Source organism: Pelodiscus sinensis, chromosome 27 (genome assembly GCF_052426305.1).
Source record: "Pelodiscus sinensis isolate ZL-2025 chromosome 27, ASM5242630v1, whole genome shotgun sequence".
NCBI lineage: Eukaryota > Metazoa > Chordata > Testudines > Trionychidae > Pelodiscus > Pelodiscus sinensis.
In genome coordinates, this window is record NC_143078.1 from 1,863,084 (window position 1) to 1,882,650 (window position 19,567).

At 42.2% G+C, this 19,567-nt stretch overlaps 1 protein-coding gene across 4 annotated transcripts in view; it reads right to left on the reverse strand.

The window, feature by feature from the left end:
• MAGI3 (membrane associated guanylate kinase, WW and PDZ domain containing 3) overlaps positions 1–19,567 on the reverse strand; it is a 197,935-nt gene that overhangs the window by 62,287 nt on the left and 116,081 nt on the right. For 2 of the 4 annotated variants that reach the window (XM_075910271.2, XM_075910274.2), the window contains exons 3-6: positions 12,657–12,776; positions 4,072–4,281; positions 3,041–3,215; positions 517–596 (exon numbers count right to left, since the gene is read on the reverse strand). In XM_075910271.2, the coding sequence (XP_075766386.2) occupies positions 517–596; positions 3,041–3,215; positions 4,072–4,281; positions 12,657–12,776 (585 nt within the window). The remainder of the gene's footprint in view (positions 1–516; positions 597–3,040; positions 3,216–4,071; positions 4,282–12,656; positions 12,777–19,567) is intronic. The other 2 variants (XM_075910272.2, XM_075910273.2) reach the window with 2 other exon arrangements.

The window sequence follows — 19,567 nt, forward strand, 5'->3', positions numbered from 1 at the left end:
TATTATCTGAAGACCCCTGTATGGCTTAATTCTTCCATTAGCATAGAAGACATTCCTGCTATTTTATATATATGCATAAGGAACAACTCTCCAAAAGTGCTTAAGGATTCATTACTGGCTAACCCCACAAAAAGTCCCGTCATGAACCGAGACAAAGTGACTAGATAACCGGTTCTATTCTGCAGCACTTGTTTTGATTAGTAAACAAGCAAACATAACTAATTTCTTAGGAATTCTATTTGATTTCAGATGAACTTGACCTTGAAACAAGGGCATAAGTAAATTCCTATTCCAGGTGGCATTTGGAGGTACAAGTGATCTTTCTGGTTAGTACCAAATGGCAAAGAAGAAATGAAGTCTTTGAAACAAAACTAACCAAGTCCCAGAGACATGCATTGTGCCTTCAGAAGCTCTGCTGACAGCAGCATGCTGATTGAACTCAGTTTCGTTTTCATGTAGGAAATACAACAAACATGCAGAATGTATGGACGACCAACAGAATTCTGAACATCTCACCTCCATCCTCACAGTCTTCAGGAGCTTTGGCTTTCTTACAGAGCCGAGGATCAAGCCAAGTGGTTGTCTTTGTGTTGTGACTGCAGAATATAGGACAACCCAATCAGTAGCAGAAAAACAGCAGAGATAAAGGGAGAGAGACAAAGAGATTCCCAAGGAAGGGATTTCACCTGTTACATTTAGCACTTCTTTTCGTAAGTCTCCTACCACATGCACATCTTTGCCTCTAGGTCAGTGTACCTGCTATTCTCACCTGTCACATCAAAAATGCCACCAAAGAAATGCACCACTTAAAAATAGGAACTACAAACATACTTGAGGCTCTTCTGTAGCACTGTGATATAGGAGGTTACAGAGGTGCCAACATTACTTAGCAGTCGAAAATATTTCCAAGGCACACATTCACAGCTGCAGCCCAAGCAATTTCATTCTAAAAGTAGCAGGTTTCTTTGGAGTGAGGTACGCCTAGGTTACATCTGTCAAAAATACTGGATCACTCAGTAGTCAATGCAACTTGTGCATGGAGCTGAATTCAGTAGCTCTGTAGAACCATGTAGATGTATAAGTAAGTTATTACAGCAGAGAACAAACTAGGTATGTAAGCAACTAGTTGACTACCCGAGAAGAGCATATGCTTATCAGGTAGTCCAGTAGTGACTCAACTAGTTACTCCCCCCAACTCCCTTGCTACTTCAATCAGAGAGAGGCAGCAAGGGGAGGGAGGGAACAGGTGCGGGTGCTGGGGGGAGCCGGCTTAAAAGCTGGTTCCCCCCTGTACTCTCGGGAGGCAAGAGGGTGGCAAAAGAGGCAAAGGCATAGTGGGGGACCTGGCTCACGACCGTCCCCCAGCTATGCCTCTGCCTTTCAATGTATTAAGAGCCTGGCGACTTTTAATTCATGTAAAAGGCAGAGCCACAGGGAATTAGCTCCTGGGCTGGGAGCTAACCCTGCTGCGGCTCTGCAGTTTCCCCCTTATTGACTAATCAAGTAGTTGATGGAAATTCCATCAACTACTAGATTAGCTGATTACCTGCAATTTGACATCCCTAGAACTAACAGAACCAATGAAATAAGAAGACACTGAATACACCTGTCTCATCATCTGACCCAAAACAAATGTTTCTCTTACCTGGTTTTAAAAATTTTATTATGGGGACTAGATAGAAGAGATTTTGTGCACCATTCAAATGGCTGATCATAAAAAAACGGCTTGGGAAAAGTAATGGAGAAAAACTGATAAAACCTAAAGTAACATCTTATAGCCGATAAGAGTACAACTTAAGTATTCCAGAAAACAAGTATTTTAAAAAGTCACAATATGAATGTAGATGTAAGGGGAGCTACCCTGAACCAAAGCACAGAAGAAATTACCAGTGAGTTTGGAAGATTAGTGATTTTGTTCTTCCATGACAAGTAGTACTTATCGCACTGCAGGAACATATGGTACACGTTAACTCTGAGATAACACAGAAACATAAGTTAGCAGAGTTTGCCAGAAACTGTGCTTTACCTCAGGTCTACTGACACTCTGATTATAAACCCATTTGCTCAAGGATTTCCAGCTCTGCCCTATAAATCTGCATTAGGCAGCTCCATCTCAGCACAACGTTCTTCTCCATCCAATATATTTTCTATATACAAAGTATGACAAAGCCTTTCAGACATTTACCTTTGAAACTATGGCAAAAAACAATTTTGAGGATAACAGGTATTTTTCACCTTTGGGGAAAAAACCCCTAACTTCTGCCTCTGCTTAGCCTTCAGTGTAGTCTGACGCTTTACAATTCATGAAACAATTACACTATCTAGTAACTCCTTTTCATGTTCCATTTCATACCAGACATCACAGGCAGAGCAGATTACAATGAAATTGTGCATAACAAAAATACACATAAAATTAGATCCTTATCCAGCTAGCAACACAACCTCAGTTTTGCATTCTGTGTAATGCAGACTGCACGTAAGTTAGTTAATTGATTTTGTAGAGGGAACCATTGTGCTTTCTCATCCAATTTATTCAGACACACAAAGCACTGTCATAATAATAGCATTTACATGAATTCTCTCTCTCATCTGCATTATGTAGCTTATGAAAAGAAACTGAAGTCCCCATGTATGGAAACTTAAGATACCTATGGAAGTATCCATCTATAAAGGAAAAAATACTTGGATGAAAATGCTAGTAACACCACAAGAAGGGATATTGTGATATAAATTATTCCTGCAACTTATTCCTCAAATTAAGATCACTGTCTCTCCCAGTAACATAGTTACGATCTTCACAGGAAAAACTATTCCAAACACACAAAACTGGTGATGTTGGGTGAGTAGCACAGAGTGGGAACAGACCGAGACTTCAAAGCCTGGTGATATTTTCATACAAAGGCATCAGCAATAGGAAGTGGGTAGGAAAGAAGACAAACAAAAATCAGCAGAAATCTCTCTAGAGACTGACTAGGGACTCAGAGCTTGTTCATCTCAGGAAGGTAACTTAGATGTATAATGATACAAAACTTCTACTCACTCTATGAAGTACACCATGCCTGTGTCTGTGTAGGCCATCTCCCAGTTCTTGGGTAGAGGCTCTAGGCTCTCATCCCTTGACAAGTAATTTCTGAAATCCATGGAGCTGCTTGTCTGGTTGTAACTAGGAACAGGCTTCATCCAGTCGGAAGAATCTGAATGTCTCTCTTTGTTTTCTGAAGTTGTTTAAAGCAAAGTGTTACGGTTAAAATATTCATGCTGCTTTGCTCACAAAGAACCACCCCTTTTGCTCTCACTATGAGACAATGCCCAACATCACTGTATTTTATCTGTATTTTCTACTTTTTTTTTTTTTTTTTTTTTTGCTGTGAACTTTAAAAATCTGAAATGAACACATCTGTTCTCCCCTTGCCAAACAGTGTTAACCTCATACTTGTCTTAGCCTAGGCAAAAAAACCAACACTGGAACAGAGCCAAGTAAACTACTTATTGCATTTCCTCTAAGCAGACACCATTTGTACTGCCCACTGGAGAATCTACACCATAATTTCTCTCAGCTTATCAAGACCCAACTGTGGTACAAGGAAAACAACAGCGCAGGAGGTTTTAAATAGTGTAAATTTAAGCATTTCAGTTAGACACCATTGCCAATAACCTGTGTTTCATGAGTCTGTATTTGTGACAAATTCACGTGGACTGCAGCCAGATCAACTGCAAAGTGATACTTTCATCTCTGAAGGTAACCAAGATTGGGCCAGATCCATACTTGAATGAGTGGCTTCTAAAAAATGACTAGATGCGGAGTCATTTGCAAACGTAATGTGCTGGTTATCCCTCGTTTGAGATAAAGATGTGAGAAAATGGGTCCTCAGACTAATCGTTGCAGCATCCCACTGGACACCTTGGTCCAATCTCAAGTCATTGTTCTTCATTATCACTTGATGTACACATTCCTTCACCTAGTTTTCGGATCATGTAAAAATGCTCTTTCCCAAGTTAATCTGGAAGCTTTAGAGTAACCATTTGTTAAAATCTTGACTGCAGTCAGGAATTTCTGCCCTTGTTACTGACCTGGACCTCCACTGCCATTAACTGTTTCCTTCTCTTCCTCATCTTCCTCCTCTGGGAGAGAGCTATCCATTCTTTGCATCTTGCTGACTGATGTGGTTCTTTTCCTCTGGGACTCTGCATCAAAGTCATTGTCAAAAAGAACTTGATCCACTGGGTCTGGCTGAAAGGGACTGGGTTCTGCTGGAGGCTTTGGGGTACCATAGAAATTACCTGGCATTCAGAAGTAGATAGTAATATTTAGAAGCAGTAATATCTGGTGAAGACCTCTACAATCTCAGGAATGGCTCACGTCACAGTACATATTCGACTGCCACAGTTTCATAGCTACCTGAAATACCTGAACGCAAAGATAATTTACTACACTACTTAAGACATTAGCATTCTCAGTAACTGACAATTGCTCAGAAACTAATTTAAAGCTACGTCCTATTTCTGCTCATGGTGTCATTCTGCATTTGGGTAGGATGCATTTAACTCTAAAATTCACTGCTCTACACAAAATGCAGGACAATGTAGCACTTTAAAGACTAACAAGATGGTTTATTAGATGATGAGCTTTCGTGGGCCAGACCCACTTCCTCAGATCAAATAGTGGAAGAAAGTAGTCACAACCATATATACCAAAGGATACAATTAAAAGAATGAACAAATATGAAAAGGACAAATCACATTGCAGAACAGGAGGGGGATGCAGGGGGTGGGGGGGAAGGAAGGAAGGTAAGTGTCTGTGAATTGATGATATTAGAGGTAGGGAGAGTGGGATGTTTGTGAGTTAATGGTATTAGAGGTGATAATTGGGGAAACTATCTTGGTAATGGGTGAGATAGTTCAAGTGTTTGTTGAGTCCTTTTTGGAAAGTGTCGAATTTTAACATGAATGACAGTTCAGAGGATTCCCTTTCAAGTGCAGATGTAAAAGGTCTTTGAAGCAGAATGCAGGTGGTTAAGTCATTGAGAGAGTGTCCTTTCTGGTTAAAATGGCAAGAAACTGTTTTTTCTTTGTGATCTTGTCTGATATCTGTTTTGTGGGCATTAATCCTTTGGCGAAGTGTCTGAGATGTTTGTCCAATGTACATAGCTCTACACAGATTTCTCAATTAAGAGATTGATGTTATTTTACCCTGCATTCACTAATACTCCAGAATGAGATTTATAGCAGATCTTGGTAGGAGTAAAATGGAGGATTACTAAGAAAATCAAAATTTTTGTTTTAATATACAGCAGATAGCAATTAACTGATCAGGAATAATCTGCAGCTTGTAGCCAGGTTAAAGTTAAGAGACACATTTATTTTCTGCTGAAATATGAAATATTTATTTAAAAAATAAAATTAAACAACTGATTTCTTAGAGCTGTAAATCCTATGATTTCAGCCGATAATTTGCTAATCTTGTATAGCTTTTAATAAATCAATTTAGTATTGAATTATACCCGAGAAAACCAAAAGCACTGATTCTACTATGTTTTTTAACTTTTTCCCACTAAAATAAATGCTCAAACAGAATTTAAACAACTGGCTTTCTCCTCTTAATTAATAGCATGATTTTAATTAGAGAGTTGAGCACAGAGTTTAGCAGGACTCCTGCTGGGCTAACATTTGGTAGATAATAATTTGTGCAGTCAAAACAAAATCTAACTCCTAGATTCAAATACCATTAAAGATCAGGCTGAAAGCTTGGGGTTTAGCCTCGCTTGTGAAGGTCTTGCTGCTGAGGGGCTCCTGGATCCTGGGCAACTATGTATACATATGCTGCAAAACTGTGGCAGAATCAAAAGCACTTGGCTTAGAGACCCTCTCAAAGAATTTCCTTTTTTGGTCTTTTTAAAGAGTAATAGATATTTTCATGTATATTATTTTTAATATTAGTTCAGAATAAAATCCCATGAAACTGTCTAAAAAATCATAATAGGTCTTTAGAAGTGTCATCATCTTTTACAGAGGTTTCCTACAGTTTCTAGACTGCAGTTATTCTTGAAGCTTTATTCACTGAAGTCACTTGAAATTTACATCCATATTAGAAAATTTTCTATTAATAAAAGCAGCCTTTTTACTTTACTAGTTTTCATATAATTTTATATACATACACACACACACCAGATTTTTCTTGAAAGAAAAATAATCATTTATTTGAGCTAAGGGTACCTAAACTAGGATGTTTTCAATATACTGCAGAACAATTAAAAATATAATATTATATATATATATTTAAAAAGTAAGCGACTCCAAATTAGAAACCTTCAACAACAGGTTTCAATCCAGAAGAAAACTTAAGCCAGGTTATGATGTACTATATAAAAGATTTTACATTTGAGATACTGATTAAAGCTACTGTAACCATTATCTTCAAGAGCAGAGTCCACATCCAGCTTCCAGAACATTATTTTCATCATAGAATCATAGAACACTAGAACTGGAAGGGACCTTGAGAGGTCATTGAGTCCAGTCCCCTGCCCTCACGGCAGGACCCAGTACCGTCTAGACATCTATCGGGATGATCTATCTAACCTGCTCTTAAATATCTCCAAAGATGGGGATTCCACAACCTCCCTAGGCAATTTATTCCAGTATTTAGCCATCTTGACAGTTAGGAAGTTTTTCCTAATGTCTAACCTAAAACTCCCTTGCTGCACTTTAAGCCCAGTGCTTCTTGTCCTATCCTCACAGGCCAAGGAGAAGTTTTTCCGGCCTCCTCCTTGTGACACCCTTTTAGATACCTGAAAACCGCTATCATGTCCCGTCTTGGTCTTCTCCTTTCCAAATGAAACACAAGCCCAATTCTTTCAGTCTTCCCTCATAGTTCATGCTCTCTAGACCTTTCATCATTCTTGTGGCTCTTCTCTGGACCTTCTCCAATGTCTCCACATCTTTCTTGAAATGTGGTGTCCAGAACTGGACACAATACTCCAATTGAGGCCTAACCAGTGCAGAGTACAGCAGAAGAGTGACTCCTGTCACAATACTCCCATTAATACATGCCAGAATCATGTTTGCTTTTTTTACAACAGTGTCACATTGTTGACTCATATTTAGCTTGTGGTCCACTATGACCCCTAGATCCCTTTCTGCTGTACTCCTTCCTAGACAATTGAAAGTGATTGTTCCTTTTAAACGGAGTACTTTACATTTGTCCTTATTAAACTTCATCCTATTTACCTCAGATCACTTCTCCAATTTGTCCAGATCATTTTGAATTATAACCCTATCCTCCAAAGCACTTGCAACCCCTCCCAGCTTGGTATCATCTGCAAACTTAATAAGTGTACTCTCTATGCCAATATCTAAATCATTGATGAAGATATTGAACAGAACCAGTCCCAAAACTCCAATTGAGCCCCAGGGGTATATTATGCCCTTCTAGCAGGATTGTGAACCTTTAATAACTACTCCCTGAGAACAGTTATCCAGCCAGTTATGTGCGCACTTTAAAATAGCCCCATCTAAGTTGTATTTCCCTAGGTTTTTTTAATAAGATCATCATGCGAGACTGTAGCACATGCCTTACTAAAGTCTAGGGATACCACGTCCACCGCTTCTCTCTTATCCACAAGACTCGTTATCCGATCAAAGAAAGCTATCAGATTGGTTTGACATGATTTGTTCTTTACAAATCCATACTGGCTATTACCTATCATCCTATTATCTTCCAAGTGTTTGCAGATGAATTCCTTAATTACTTGCTCCATTATCTTTCAAGAAGGTTAATGGTGACTGGACACCTAACATAGTGAATGACAGTGAAAATGGTATAGGGAAAGAACAAGTTAAAAATTATGTAGACAAGTCAGAGGTCTTCAAGTCATCAGGGCCTGATTAAATGCATTCTAGAACAGTGTTTCTCAACTTTTTTTTGTTTTATAAAGTGCCCCCTTTTTTTAAAAAAAATTGTAAGTACCCCCTTTTTCAAAAAAATAAATAAGTACCCTCAGTACCTACATTTTTCAGACAATTTTTTTCTACCATTGCAATACATTTGTTTAAACCACATAATTGTAGCTGGGCAGGCGATGAAATTGTTGGGTGTAAAAAGTACAAAAAAAATGAAGCGCTGTAAAACTTAAAATAAAAATTCAGTTTTCTCCAAATTTCAGTTGTGTTGACATACCCCCCCAGACTTCTCTCAAGTACCCCTAAGGGTACTCATATCACTGGTTGAGAAACACTGTCCTAGAATACCCAAAGAGCTGACTGAGGAGATATCTGAGCCATTAGTTATTGTCTTTGAAAAGTCATGGAAGATGGGAGAGATTCCAGAATAGGGATGTAATTGACTAATCGACTAGTCAGCTATCTGACAAGCAAAAGCTTATCAGATAGTCAACACACTAGTCGAGTAGTTGCTCCCCCACCCCCCCACCACACACACACTTGCTGGCTCTATCAGAAAGAGGCAGTGGGGGGGGGGGGGAGAGAGAAAGAAGAGAGAAGAGTACATGGTGCTTGGGAGAGCCAGCTTAAAAGCTGGTTTCCCCAGCTCCGTAAGAGGAGGCAGGGATGCAGCAGCAGCGTTCCATCTTTGAAGTGTACTGAAGTCCCCACTGGGGCACTTGTGCATTTCAAAGACTAAAACACCGTGTGGAGCCTGGGGAGTCTCCTGCTGACCCTGGGCTTCATACAGCACTTCCGCTTTGAAAAGTACAAGAGCCCACTAGGGGCTCTTGTAACACCGTGTGGCTCTTCTGCCTTTGAAATGTAGCAAGAGCCGCTTGCCTGTTGCTACATTTCAAAGCAGAAACACCCTTATCGAGTAATCGAATAGTCGATTCATCTAATTTTAACATCCCTATTCCAGAAGGCTGGAAAAGGGGTAAATATAGGGCCCATATTTTAAAAAGGGAATAAGGACCACCCAGGAATTCATGGCCAGTTAGCTTAACTTCAGTGCCAGTAAAGAAAAGGGAGCAAATAATTAAGGAATCCATTTGAAACATTATAAAATGACACGGTGACAGCTAATAGCCAGCAAATCACGTCAAACCAACCTGATAGCTTTCACTGACAGGTTAACAACCCTTGTGCATAAGGAGGAAACAGCAGGTGTGAAGGAAACAGCAGGTGTGGTATATCTAGACATTAGTAAGGAATTTGATACAGTCTTGCATGATCTTCTCATGAACAGACTCGGAGAATGCAATCCAGTTGGTACTATTATAAGGCTGGTGCATAACAGGTTGAATAACTGTTCCTAGAGTCATCACCTGTGGTTCAGTCATGCTGGAAGGGCATAATAAGCAGGGTTCCACAGGCATCAGTTCTGGGCCCAGCTTTGTTCAATATCTGTATCAATGCCAAAGCATGCACTTACAGAGTTTCCGGATGATACCATGTTGGGAGGGGTTGCAAGTTGGAGGATAGGGTTACATTTCAAAATCATCTGGACAAACTGGAGAAATGGTCTGAAGTAAACACGATGAAATTCAATAGGGAAGAACAATGGGAAATGACTGTCTGGAAGGAGTACTGCCTTAAGGGATCCAGCGGTCATAGGGGACTGACAAGCTAAATTGGAGTCAATAGTGTTACACTGTTGCAAAAGCAGAAAAAGATAGTTTTGGGATGTATTCGTAGTACAGTGATAATCAAGAAATAAGAGGTCATTCTTCTGCTCTACTCTGCACTGATTAGGCCTCAACTGGAGTACTGTATCCAGTTCTGGGTGCCACATTTCAGTAAGGATGTGAACAAACTGGAGAAGGTCCAGAGAAAAGCACTGCAAATGATTAAAGTTCTAGAAAACATGACTTACGAGGGAAGATTGAAAGAATTGGATTTGTTTAGTCTGGAAAAGAGCAAACAGGGAACATGCTTTCAAGTCCCTCAACTGTTGTTACAAAAAGGAGGGAGATGTATTATTTTGTTACAGGGAGACAGGAGACTTCACAACACTAGTAAAGACATGAAGGCATGGGCTTCAGAACTTCACAAGCCCTCTGGGGAGCCGCGAGGAATTCTCAGGCTGCTGGCCTAGGCTGGAATCCATGCTGCCATATTTTCACTGTTATTTTTACCACACTAGTTAGACAAGAACGAGTATGTGTACGTCTACTCACACTACAATTACTTCTTCCTTCCTACTCAGATTCCCAGCCAGGCTGAATATTCCTTGTTCCATAGTATGGACAGATGTAGAATAGTGAGAGAAGACCCTAACAGCAACCATGACAGCAGACTAAGTCTTATGGCTTAAAGTATAAAAGCAAAAAAATCAAAATCCAGGACAGGGTAGCAGGTAGGGAAGAGGCCTCTGGAGCAAGAGGGAGAGCACAGACAAAGATCCACAGCAGTACAATGTATGTGAACAGGAGAAGAGAAGGAAGCCAGGTAGTTGCTTGAAATATCAATGGAATGCAGACCTCTTAGGCTTTTCTTTGTGAAATATCAATTACAGTTAAAAGGGAAAGTGAAAACAACTAAGACTGCAGATTTCATACAATAAAATTAAAGAGACGATATATGCAAATGGAGAAGAGTTTACAAGTACAAAGGGTATGATGGCAATTAAAGGACTTACACATGCTTGAACAAATTCCTAATTCAGGCTTTGATTCTGTGAATGGATTTCTGTAGTTGGAGGGCACTGCTGATAGAGATCTGTGCTGATACAATATGTGTATCCCCATCCAATCTGCAAACATAGTCCATGGATATCCACAGATATGCAGGGCTCTAGATATAAAATTTGGATCCACATCTACATGCAGATATAAAGCAGGTACCTGCAGATTTGCAGGTTGTACTCTTGAATTCAGTTAGGCTCCAGGACATATGGGACTATGTAACTCAGACTGCCTTTGAATCCTACTTAAGATGTAGGGAGAACATTGGTACAGTGTGCAGAAAGCTTGGAAAAGTTACTCTGCCCAGAAGGATGTCAGCTGTGGAGAGCGCAGGTCATGGTGCAGAAGTGTTAAACAAGAGCAAACAGAGATGACATTCATGTTAGCTATGACAACTAATTAATCAAGATAAGGGTGGATTGCATGGGAAGGCTGTGGTTTGTTCTTTCCTACCAGAAGCAGCAGTATTGTGTATGCATGTTTACACATGTTTAGGATGCATTCAGATCCAGGTTGTTGACATTCAAATAATGCTTCCAAGTCATAATCATGATGAGCAAGATCTGGCGCTGGGACATGGATTCTCTGGCTGCAGCCCTCACTGTAAGAAGTGCAGCAATATGAAGGGGGGCTGTCTACAGCCTGCATGCCAAGGCTTTCCACTGAGGCCAGCATGCGTATGAGGCTGCACTGTGCCTCTTGCTGGCTGACTGGGAGGCTAATGCTCTGCATTTCCCTGTGCTTCCTTCCCTGCCTGCAGTCTCCTGGCAGGGAGTGGCACTGTACCGTTCCAACCTCTCTGTTAATGGCCTGCCCACAGTTTCCCCTCCCAGACTGCAGATCCCTATGTTCTGTGTGATCCCTGTCAGCAGGCGGTCTTGATGGGCTGCAGCCCCCAAAGGAAGCACCTGAATGGATGGATGGGCTAAATACTGACTGCAGGCAGGTTTGCAGGGCTGCAGCTAAAACAGGCAGGCTCCGCAATTCCTTCCCTGGATGCAGTCACATAAACCAACCTGCAGGTGGGGTCCTTCTTAAAAAAAAAAGAAGCTACTAAGCAGGGTACTGTTGCAAATATTCAAATACAACTAACACTGATGCTCGGAGGAGGGAACTGGTTCAGAGCAATATATTGCCATTAACGGGAAGCTGACAGTATCAGGGGCTTGCTATTATCCAGAAATCGTCATATTTACCTTCTAGAGAAGTGTACTTATCTGAGATTCTTTACTTAAAAATTAACACCCAAGACAACCAGAACAATACTAAAAATAAAGTTAGCAACTAATTAGGATAGCTTCTAGCAAACATTATTGTTATTCTAAAATACTAAGAGCAGAAAGATGACAAAAGTGGACTATTAAGTAGAAACCTTAGGAATAATTTATATTTCATAAATCTTAAGCAAGATATTAAAGTTACAGAAAACTAACCCACAAAACCCAAAGTTATCACCACCACACATACACTGAAAGCAAAAGCCAACCAAGTGTTCATACACATTTTTAGAATGACTCAGAAAAGGCAACAGGTGTTCAACAGAATACAGGTCAGGTCACATGGTTCTAACATGGAGATAATACAACTTCTCTACTCTTGCACAAGGCACTATCTGCTTCTCATGAGCATGGAAGTCCTAATTTAGGACTTGCCTTCACTAAAAAATACTGCAGCAGCAAAGTACACCACTGTAGCACTCCAGTGAAGATGCCTATGCCAGTGCAAGGAGGGGGGGAATTTCTCCCATGGGTATACACGCACCGCCCCCCTAAAAAGTGGTAGTACGCCTGTAGGAGAAGCCCATCCATCAACACAGAGCTGTCTACATCTGGAGTTAGGTTGGTGTAACTAAGTCACTCAGGGCTGTAGATTTTCCACATCTTGGAGTGATGTAGTTATACTGACAAACTGCTAGTTTAGACCAAGTCTTTGACAAAATGACTAGGCACTAATACCATCAAATTCCACCAAGTCTTTCTTTTTATTCTTTTAAAAGTTGGTAGGATTGTGTGTTCAAATGTTGTAACATACCATCATAGGTTCCACTTTCTAGCAAGGCTCCACTTTCTTCCAATGCTTTAAACTGTTCAACAGGAATGAAATTGTAGTCCACCCCTGGGACCTCCCCATCCCTGGGAGCCCGTGTAGTGCCTGAAAAACAGAGAAGAAACTGTTGTATGGTTGTCTGGTGCTGTTGATTTACAAAATACTCTCTTGCAGGATTTCGACATAAAAAGAAAGAGGTTTTACACAGTTACAGAGCTACTCTGGCAAAATCAGAACAGTCTCATGAAAGCAAACATTGCAATATGTGAAACTAGGTCAATAAATTATGTAGGAATAAGAAAGGATATTTTAACAAGAAATAGAAGACCTCATAAATTTATTAAATCTACTGTTGTGAAGGGCATACAAAAAGGAATTAGATAACAGAGTTTAAACTTCCTAAGAACATTCAAATCCCAAAACAGCAGGACCTTGATTTTATGAATGCCAATCTTACGATTAACCAGTTAAAGGAATCTTTTTCTCAACTGTGGGAGAAAAAGCAACAATCACATATCTCAAGTGATGTTCATGACAAACATCCTTTCACATTTTGATGCCTTCTAAGCATTGGGAATCGTTTTGCAGTGATTTGACGGACAAGAAAGTGATGCAGTGCACGATTCCTCAACTTACTTCCAGTTATTCTGCGATGCTCAATCTTAACAGCTTTTCAGTGTTAGAAATTCCTCATTCCCTAACTCGTTAATAGGGCAACCACTCTGAACACTTCCTATATTATTGTTTGCACAGAACAAAAACTCATCTATCTACCATTTCAATAAATTCACTTATTAGTCAAAATTCAAGGTGAACAAAACAAAGAAGTTTACAATTCCAATGCTTCTATTATTCAACTTACAACCGCAACTTGTGACGGGGCGGCGTGCAAGCCCCGCACTCAAACTGGGCCCTTCCCCAGTGGGCAAGCCCATCCGTGGCTGGACACTGCTGACCCACCACTGGGGGGAAGCCCAGACGTCTCCTGGCGGGCAGTGGGAGGGGGGCGGAGCCAAGATGGAGAGCGTGGCGTAGGGCCGACACTGGCATTGGCAGGTCCTTTATAAAGCGACCCAGACCCAAAAGCGAGGGGGCAGGAAGGCAGAAGGACTCCGGAGGCGCGGGGAGAGGTGGAGAAGCAGTGGACCTGGCTGACAGGAGTAGCACCCACAGGAGGGTGGACATGGCCCCCTCCAAGGCAGGGAGAGAAGGGGCCCAGAACCAGCCAACGACCCCTACAGGGCATAGAAGCAGGGGACCGGGAGCCAAGAGTAGGAAGCAGCCCAGGGCAGGCCATAAAGGGACTCGCCCACGGGCTAGCGTGTTTTGGGCATCATGCCCCTACACGGAAGGACCCTCGGCTGGGACCCGGTGGAGAGGGCAGGCCCGGGTCTCCCTACCCACATCCCCTTTTTGTACGGTAGAAGATCTAAAGAGATGCTGGAGCAGAAAGGGATCCCATGGGAGGCTCACGTGGTCTTGGGACCTATAAACTCTGTGGAAGATGGAGCAGGGACTTGGCTAATACCTGCTCAGCATATGCATAAGCACTGTTTGGGGGAGTGAAAGCACTAAAGAGGGATGTGGTACCTCCGGGGGACCTTTGCACAGAGCATACCCTGTTATACACCTGCAACATAAGCCCTCATCTTATTTCATTATTAAATGTGTACAATTACTCATTGCTCTTGGTTATTTTAGGGATTTAGTTATATGATTTTTTTGTGTGTGCGCGCACACGCACACACGCACACACCACCCCTCCCTATATTTTTATGATCATGGCAATTTTTCTGGACAAGTCATAGAAAACCACAAAGGAAATACCCCACACACACATTCTGATGCTTTTTGCTTCATATACAACTCAAACAGCATGGAACAGTTTGGGGTATTTTTTTATAATCATGTCAAATTATGCAAACAGGGCAAATTTCATCTTACTGAGATGGTCCTTTCAAGGGTATGTAGTATTTAATGGGGCTGTGCAGCAGACGTAACAAGCCAAGAGACCACAGGGAAGAACCTCTACATTATAGGAAGGGATAGCTACACTAGGGATGTGAACATGGGCACACCCTCACAGTTATACGCAGCCTTCCCCAGTGCTTCTGCCTCTTTCCCCTGCAGGAGGGGAAGGGGAGACTGTTTACATGAGGAGTTAGCTCATGGGGAGCTGCCTCTTCCCCCTGCACTGCTGCTTCTACAGGCAGGAGCCATCTGCCCCCCCACACTACTATCTCTGATACAGAGGCAGCAGAGGGCAGGGGAAGGTGGGCAGGAATAGGTGGGAGCCAGAGCTCATGGGGTTGCTGAAGTGGGAACTTCCCAGTGAGCAGCAGTTGGAACATCAGATCACTTATCTGGCCTCTAAGTACTGAGATAGACCCTCAGTTTAGGACCTGATTTTTGAAAAGCTTGGGATTCTGGTCTTGGAGATATCAGAGTGATGAGCCTGGAGTTCAGTTACGCTGATTGTGGAACTGCAAGAGCATAGCCATAGAATCACAAACCACACCCTCTGAGCCTGCAGAAAAGGAGGACCTGTTGATCTCATCGTTATGTTTCCTTATTTCATAGGGGAAGGAGAGATGTATTTTATTCATACTATTCACAGCTCAATGACTTTTCTATCCTTTTTTAATGAGTTTTCTAATCAATATTTTTTTTCTTTCTTCCAACAAATTATTCACTTGTTAGATCAGTGATTCCAATTATGCAGCGTTAGTATTCATACATGTGTGTGCTCCTAATTTCATAATGTGTAGCATTAATTGAAAGCAAAGTTATGGCTGGCAGGAGTCACCTAATGAGAAAACCGTTAAAGATAAAACCATTATTATAATGAAAACGACTTGTATGTAACTTTTTGTCAAGCTGTATTATTTAAAGAATGGGTAGTGTTCTAGAGGGCAGATCTACATCTGCAGAGGCACACACTGTTGAAAAGATGTGAAAATTGGAAGTAATGAGGAAGAATCAATCATCTTGCTAAGATATTAGGAGGAAGAGAGTTTTAGAAATTAGAAATTATGGTAAGAGGGAAAGACAATAAAAGCAGGAGGATGAGGTGATCTGAGAAAGAAAAATGTTCACATATGCTGAGAGTCTGACTAATTTACTATACAGAAATCAAAGTCCTGGACCAAACAATATTAATAGAGGTTTTCTGGGGGGCTCTGGCATAACTGTATGTAGTCTGCCACCATTATGATGATGTACCATTTTCTTAATGTCCCTTGAATGCTTTTGGGAATTCAGTAAGGTCACCAACAAAGCAAAATTAATTTCTGACCACCTATGACATAATTGGGTTCGATCAACTTTATTTCAGTCATTACAGTCATTTGTATGTCTGTATTCCATATTCAATCAATTCATTTCTGCTTTCATGTGTGACCCACATGTGTACATTATCACAAAGCCTGGAATGTGATGTTACCACTGCATGAGTCTTCCTCTGAATAAACAATGATGGATAGCAAAACAATGTGAACTTTCAAAGCAAAGTGGTCATGCCAGCTCAAAAAAGGACACTTACGTTTTGTAACTGTTACTCTTCAAGATGTGTTGCTCGTGTCCATTCCAATAGGTGTGCATGCCACGTGCATGATTGTTGGAAGATTTTTCCCCTAACGGTACCTGTACGGCAGGCTGTGGAGCCCCTTAGAGTGACACCTGCAAGGCATGGTGTATAAGGCTCAGCCAACCTTCCACTCCTTCAATTCCTTCTTGCTGGCTCTCTGACAGTGAAGGTGGGTGGGATTTGGAATGGACCTGAGCAACACATCATGAAGAACAGTCACAAAAAGTAAGTAACCTTTCCCCCCTCCTCCCCCCTTTCCAGCGACTGCTCATGTGCATTCCAATAAGTGACATGCAAGCAGTTTACCTGGAAGATGGGTCAAAGATCATTGAGCAAGCATCTGGAGGACTACCCAGCATAGTGCACCGTGGATGTGTGGATGGAGGACCACGTCGCCACCCTGCAGATGTCCTGAATATGGACCTAGGCGAGGAATGCCACGGAGGAAACCTGAGCCCTCATGGAATGAGCTGTCAGGACTCGAGCTGGAACGTTAGCCAGATCATAGCATGTCCTGATGCAGCATGTGATCCAGGAAGAAAGATCCCTTCTGCAATTGCAATAAAGAATTGTGTGATTTACTCAGCCACTTGGTGCATCCAGTGTAGGAATCTCCTGATGGCTAATGAGTATAAAGCATGTTCCCTAGAAGTGGCCTGTGGTTTAGGGAAGAACACAGGCTGAAACATTTCCTGGACCACTTTAGGCAGGAAGGATGGGTGGGGAAAGAGCTGCAACTTGTCCTTGTTAAAAAAGGGGGAGGGAAGCGCGGGAGGAATTAGAGGTTAAGGCTTGGAGCTCTGAAATCCTCCTGGTCGAAGTTATGGCCGCTAGGAAGGTGATCTTCCAAGAGAGATGGACAGGGAATAAGGAGTCAAAGGGAGGCCCCCAGAGCCAGGAGAGGACTAGATTGAGGTCCCACTGAGGTAAAGGATTTTTAACCAGAGGGCACAACCTTTCTATGACCTTGAGAAAGTGCTCCACAGTGGGGTTAGCAAAAAGGGACCTATGCCTAAGCCTGGGTGGAAGGCTGAAATGGCAGCCACATGAACTTTGAGGAATGACAGGACCAGATCTTGGTGAGTCAGGTATAAAAAGTAATCAAGGACCAAGGGCACAGTGGCCTCCTGAGGCCAAGCACTCTTCTGGAGAGACCAGAGTGAGAAGCACTTCCACTTCGCTACATATGTGGCCCTAGTGGACAGGAAGCCTTCCCTGAGTCCAAGCACTGAAGCTCCCAAGGATTTATCCCAGAAGTCTCCACGCCATGAGGTGGAGAGACTGAAGGTTAAGGTGCTGTTGCCCACAGTGGTTCTGGGTGAGAAGGTTGGGGTAGAATGGCAGAGCTATGGGTGTATCCACTGAGAGGCGAAGCAGCATCATGAACCAATGTTGCCAGAGCCATGCCAGAACCGTGAGAATCACATCTGCTCTGTGCTGCCGAATACTGAGAATAACTTTGGGCACTGATGGGAAGGGAGGGAATGTGTCCAGCAGGAGGTCCTACCACGGAAACGTGAAATGCATCCGCACTGGAATCGTGGTTATGGTTCTGAAAGGAGGAGAACCTGTGGCACTTCCTGTTGGTCCTTGTGGCAAACAGGCCCATGCAGGGTTTACCCGCCCTCTGGAGAAGGCTGACATCCATCCTGAGGGACCACTTGTAGGTCTTGAAAGAGCAGCTGAGGTGGTTGGCAAGGTGTTCTGAGCCCCTGGGGGGTGGGATGCTTGCAGGTGGATATGCTGCTTGCTGTATAAGTCCCACCAATCAAGGGCTTTGCAGCAGAGGGGAGAAGAGTGAGCATCACCCCGTTAGTTTACAGATTACATTGCAGCCATGTTGTCCATCAGCATGGCGACACAGCGGCCCTGTAAGATGGTGCTAGAAGGCATGGCAGGTGAGGTGAATTCATACGGAGTTCCCTGACGCTGATGTGCATGGAGAGTTCTGCTTGAGACCACAGCCTCTGAGTACTGAGTTCGCCTAGGTACGCTTCCCACCCTGCTTCCGATGCATCCCTGACCAGAAACAGGAGAGAGAAAGTTGGGGACTTGAGTGCACACTTCTTTGGGCTGCAGCCAGCAATTCAGAGAACAGAGAACTGAGTCACAGGCAGGGTGACCAGACTGCCTATAAACAAGAAAGGTGTAAGAAACACAGCTAGAGCAAGAGAAAAGAAGCTGCAACAACCGTCACTGGCAGTAAAAAGGAACTGAGGGGGAGGAGGGCTGGCTGAGCCCTACACACTGTGCCATGTAGGTACCACTCTAGGGGGCTCCTCAGTCAGCCTGATGGGTACTTCTGGGGAAAAACTTTCCCATGATCATGCAGATGGTTTGCACAGGCTTGCTGGAATGCCCAAGAGCCATCACTTGAAGAAGAATGTTCAAAATGTAAAAAAGTCTAGCAAACAAGGAAGCTCTAGTTAACATAAGAAAGATTAACGCTCTCCTGAAGCACAGATTAGTGATTCATTATTGCATCTTGTTAAACCTCAATCTTTTCCAAACTTGTCTATTTTATCACAATGAACAGCACTGTCAACCTCATTTCCATTACACTGATTATTTTTTCCAACTCCTCATTCTCTTATTCATAAGATTAAGTGGATAGTTCACTTTGCCTGGTGTAATCCTGGACATGCTGAAAGTTACACAACCCATTAAACTGGTCACAAAATGGATAAATAGAAATGTGTTAAAAACAACATGCAAAGCTACAAATGACAAAAAAAAATACTTTAACATGCAATGAATAGATTCTAAGGCAAGAAAGGGCCACTAGTCTGGTCTCCTCTAGAATATAGGTCATAGAACTACCAAAATATTTCCTAGAAAAACATCCGTTTAGAAAAGCATCTGATCTTGATTTAAAAATGGTCAGTGATGGAGAATAAATTATTCACCTTACAGTAATGAGGGTTCTTCAAGATGTGTTAGCCTCAATTTCCTGGTATCAAATCAGCTTATACCCTTTTCTCAGACAAAGAACCTATTACATTTTTTTCTCTCTCCTTGTAGATACTGACAAACGGTAATCAAGGTAATCACCCCTTAACCTTTGTTTTGGTCAGAATTAAGATTCTCAGAGCTCTATCCCTGTGAGGCATACATTCTAATACTTGAACCACTCTCATGGCTCTTCTCTGAACCCTTATTCAATTTACCAAATCTTTCTTGAATTATGGGCACCAGAACTGGTCGCAGTATTCCAGCAGCCATCACACCAGTGCCAAATATGGTGGTAAGCCAACTTCTCTTTTCCCCTGTTCGTGCATCCCAGGATCCCATCTTTTCATTCAGGCTGCAG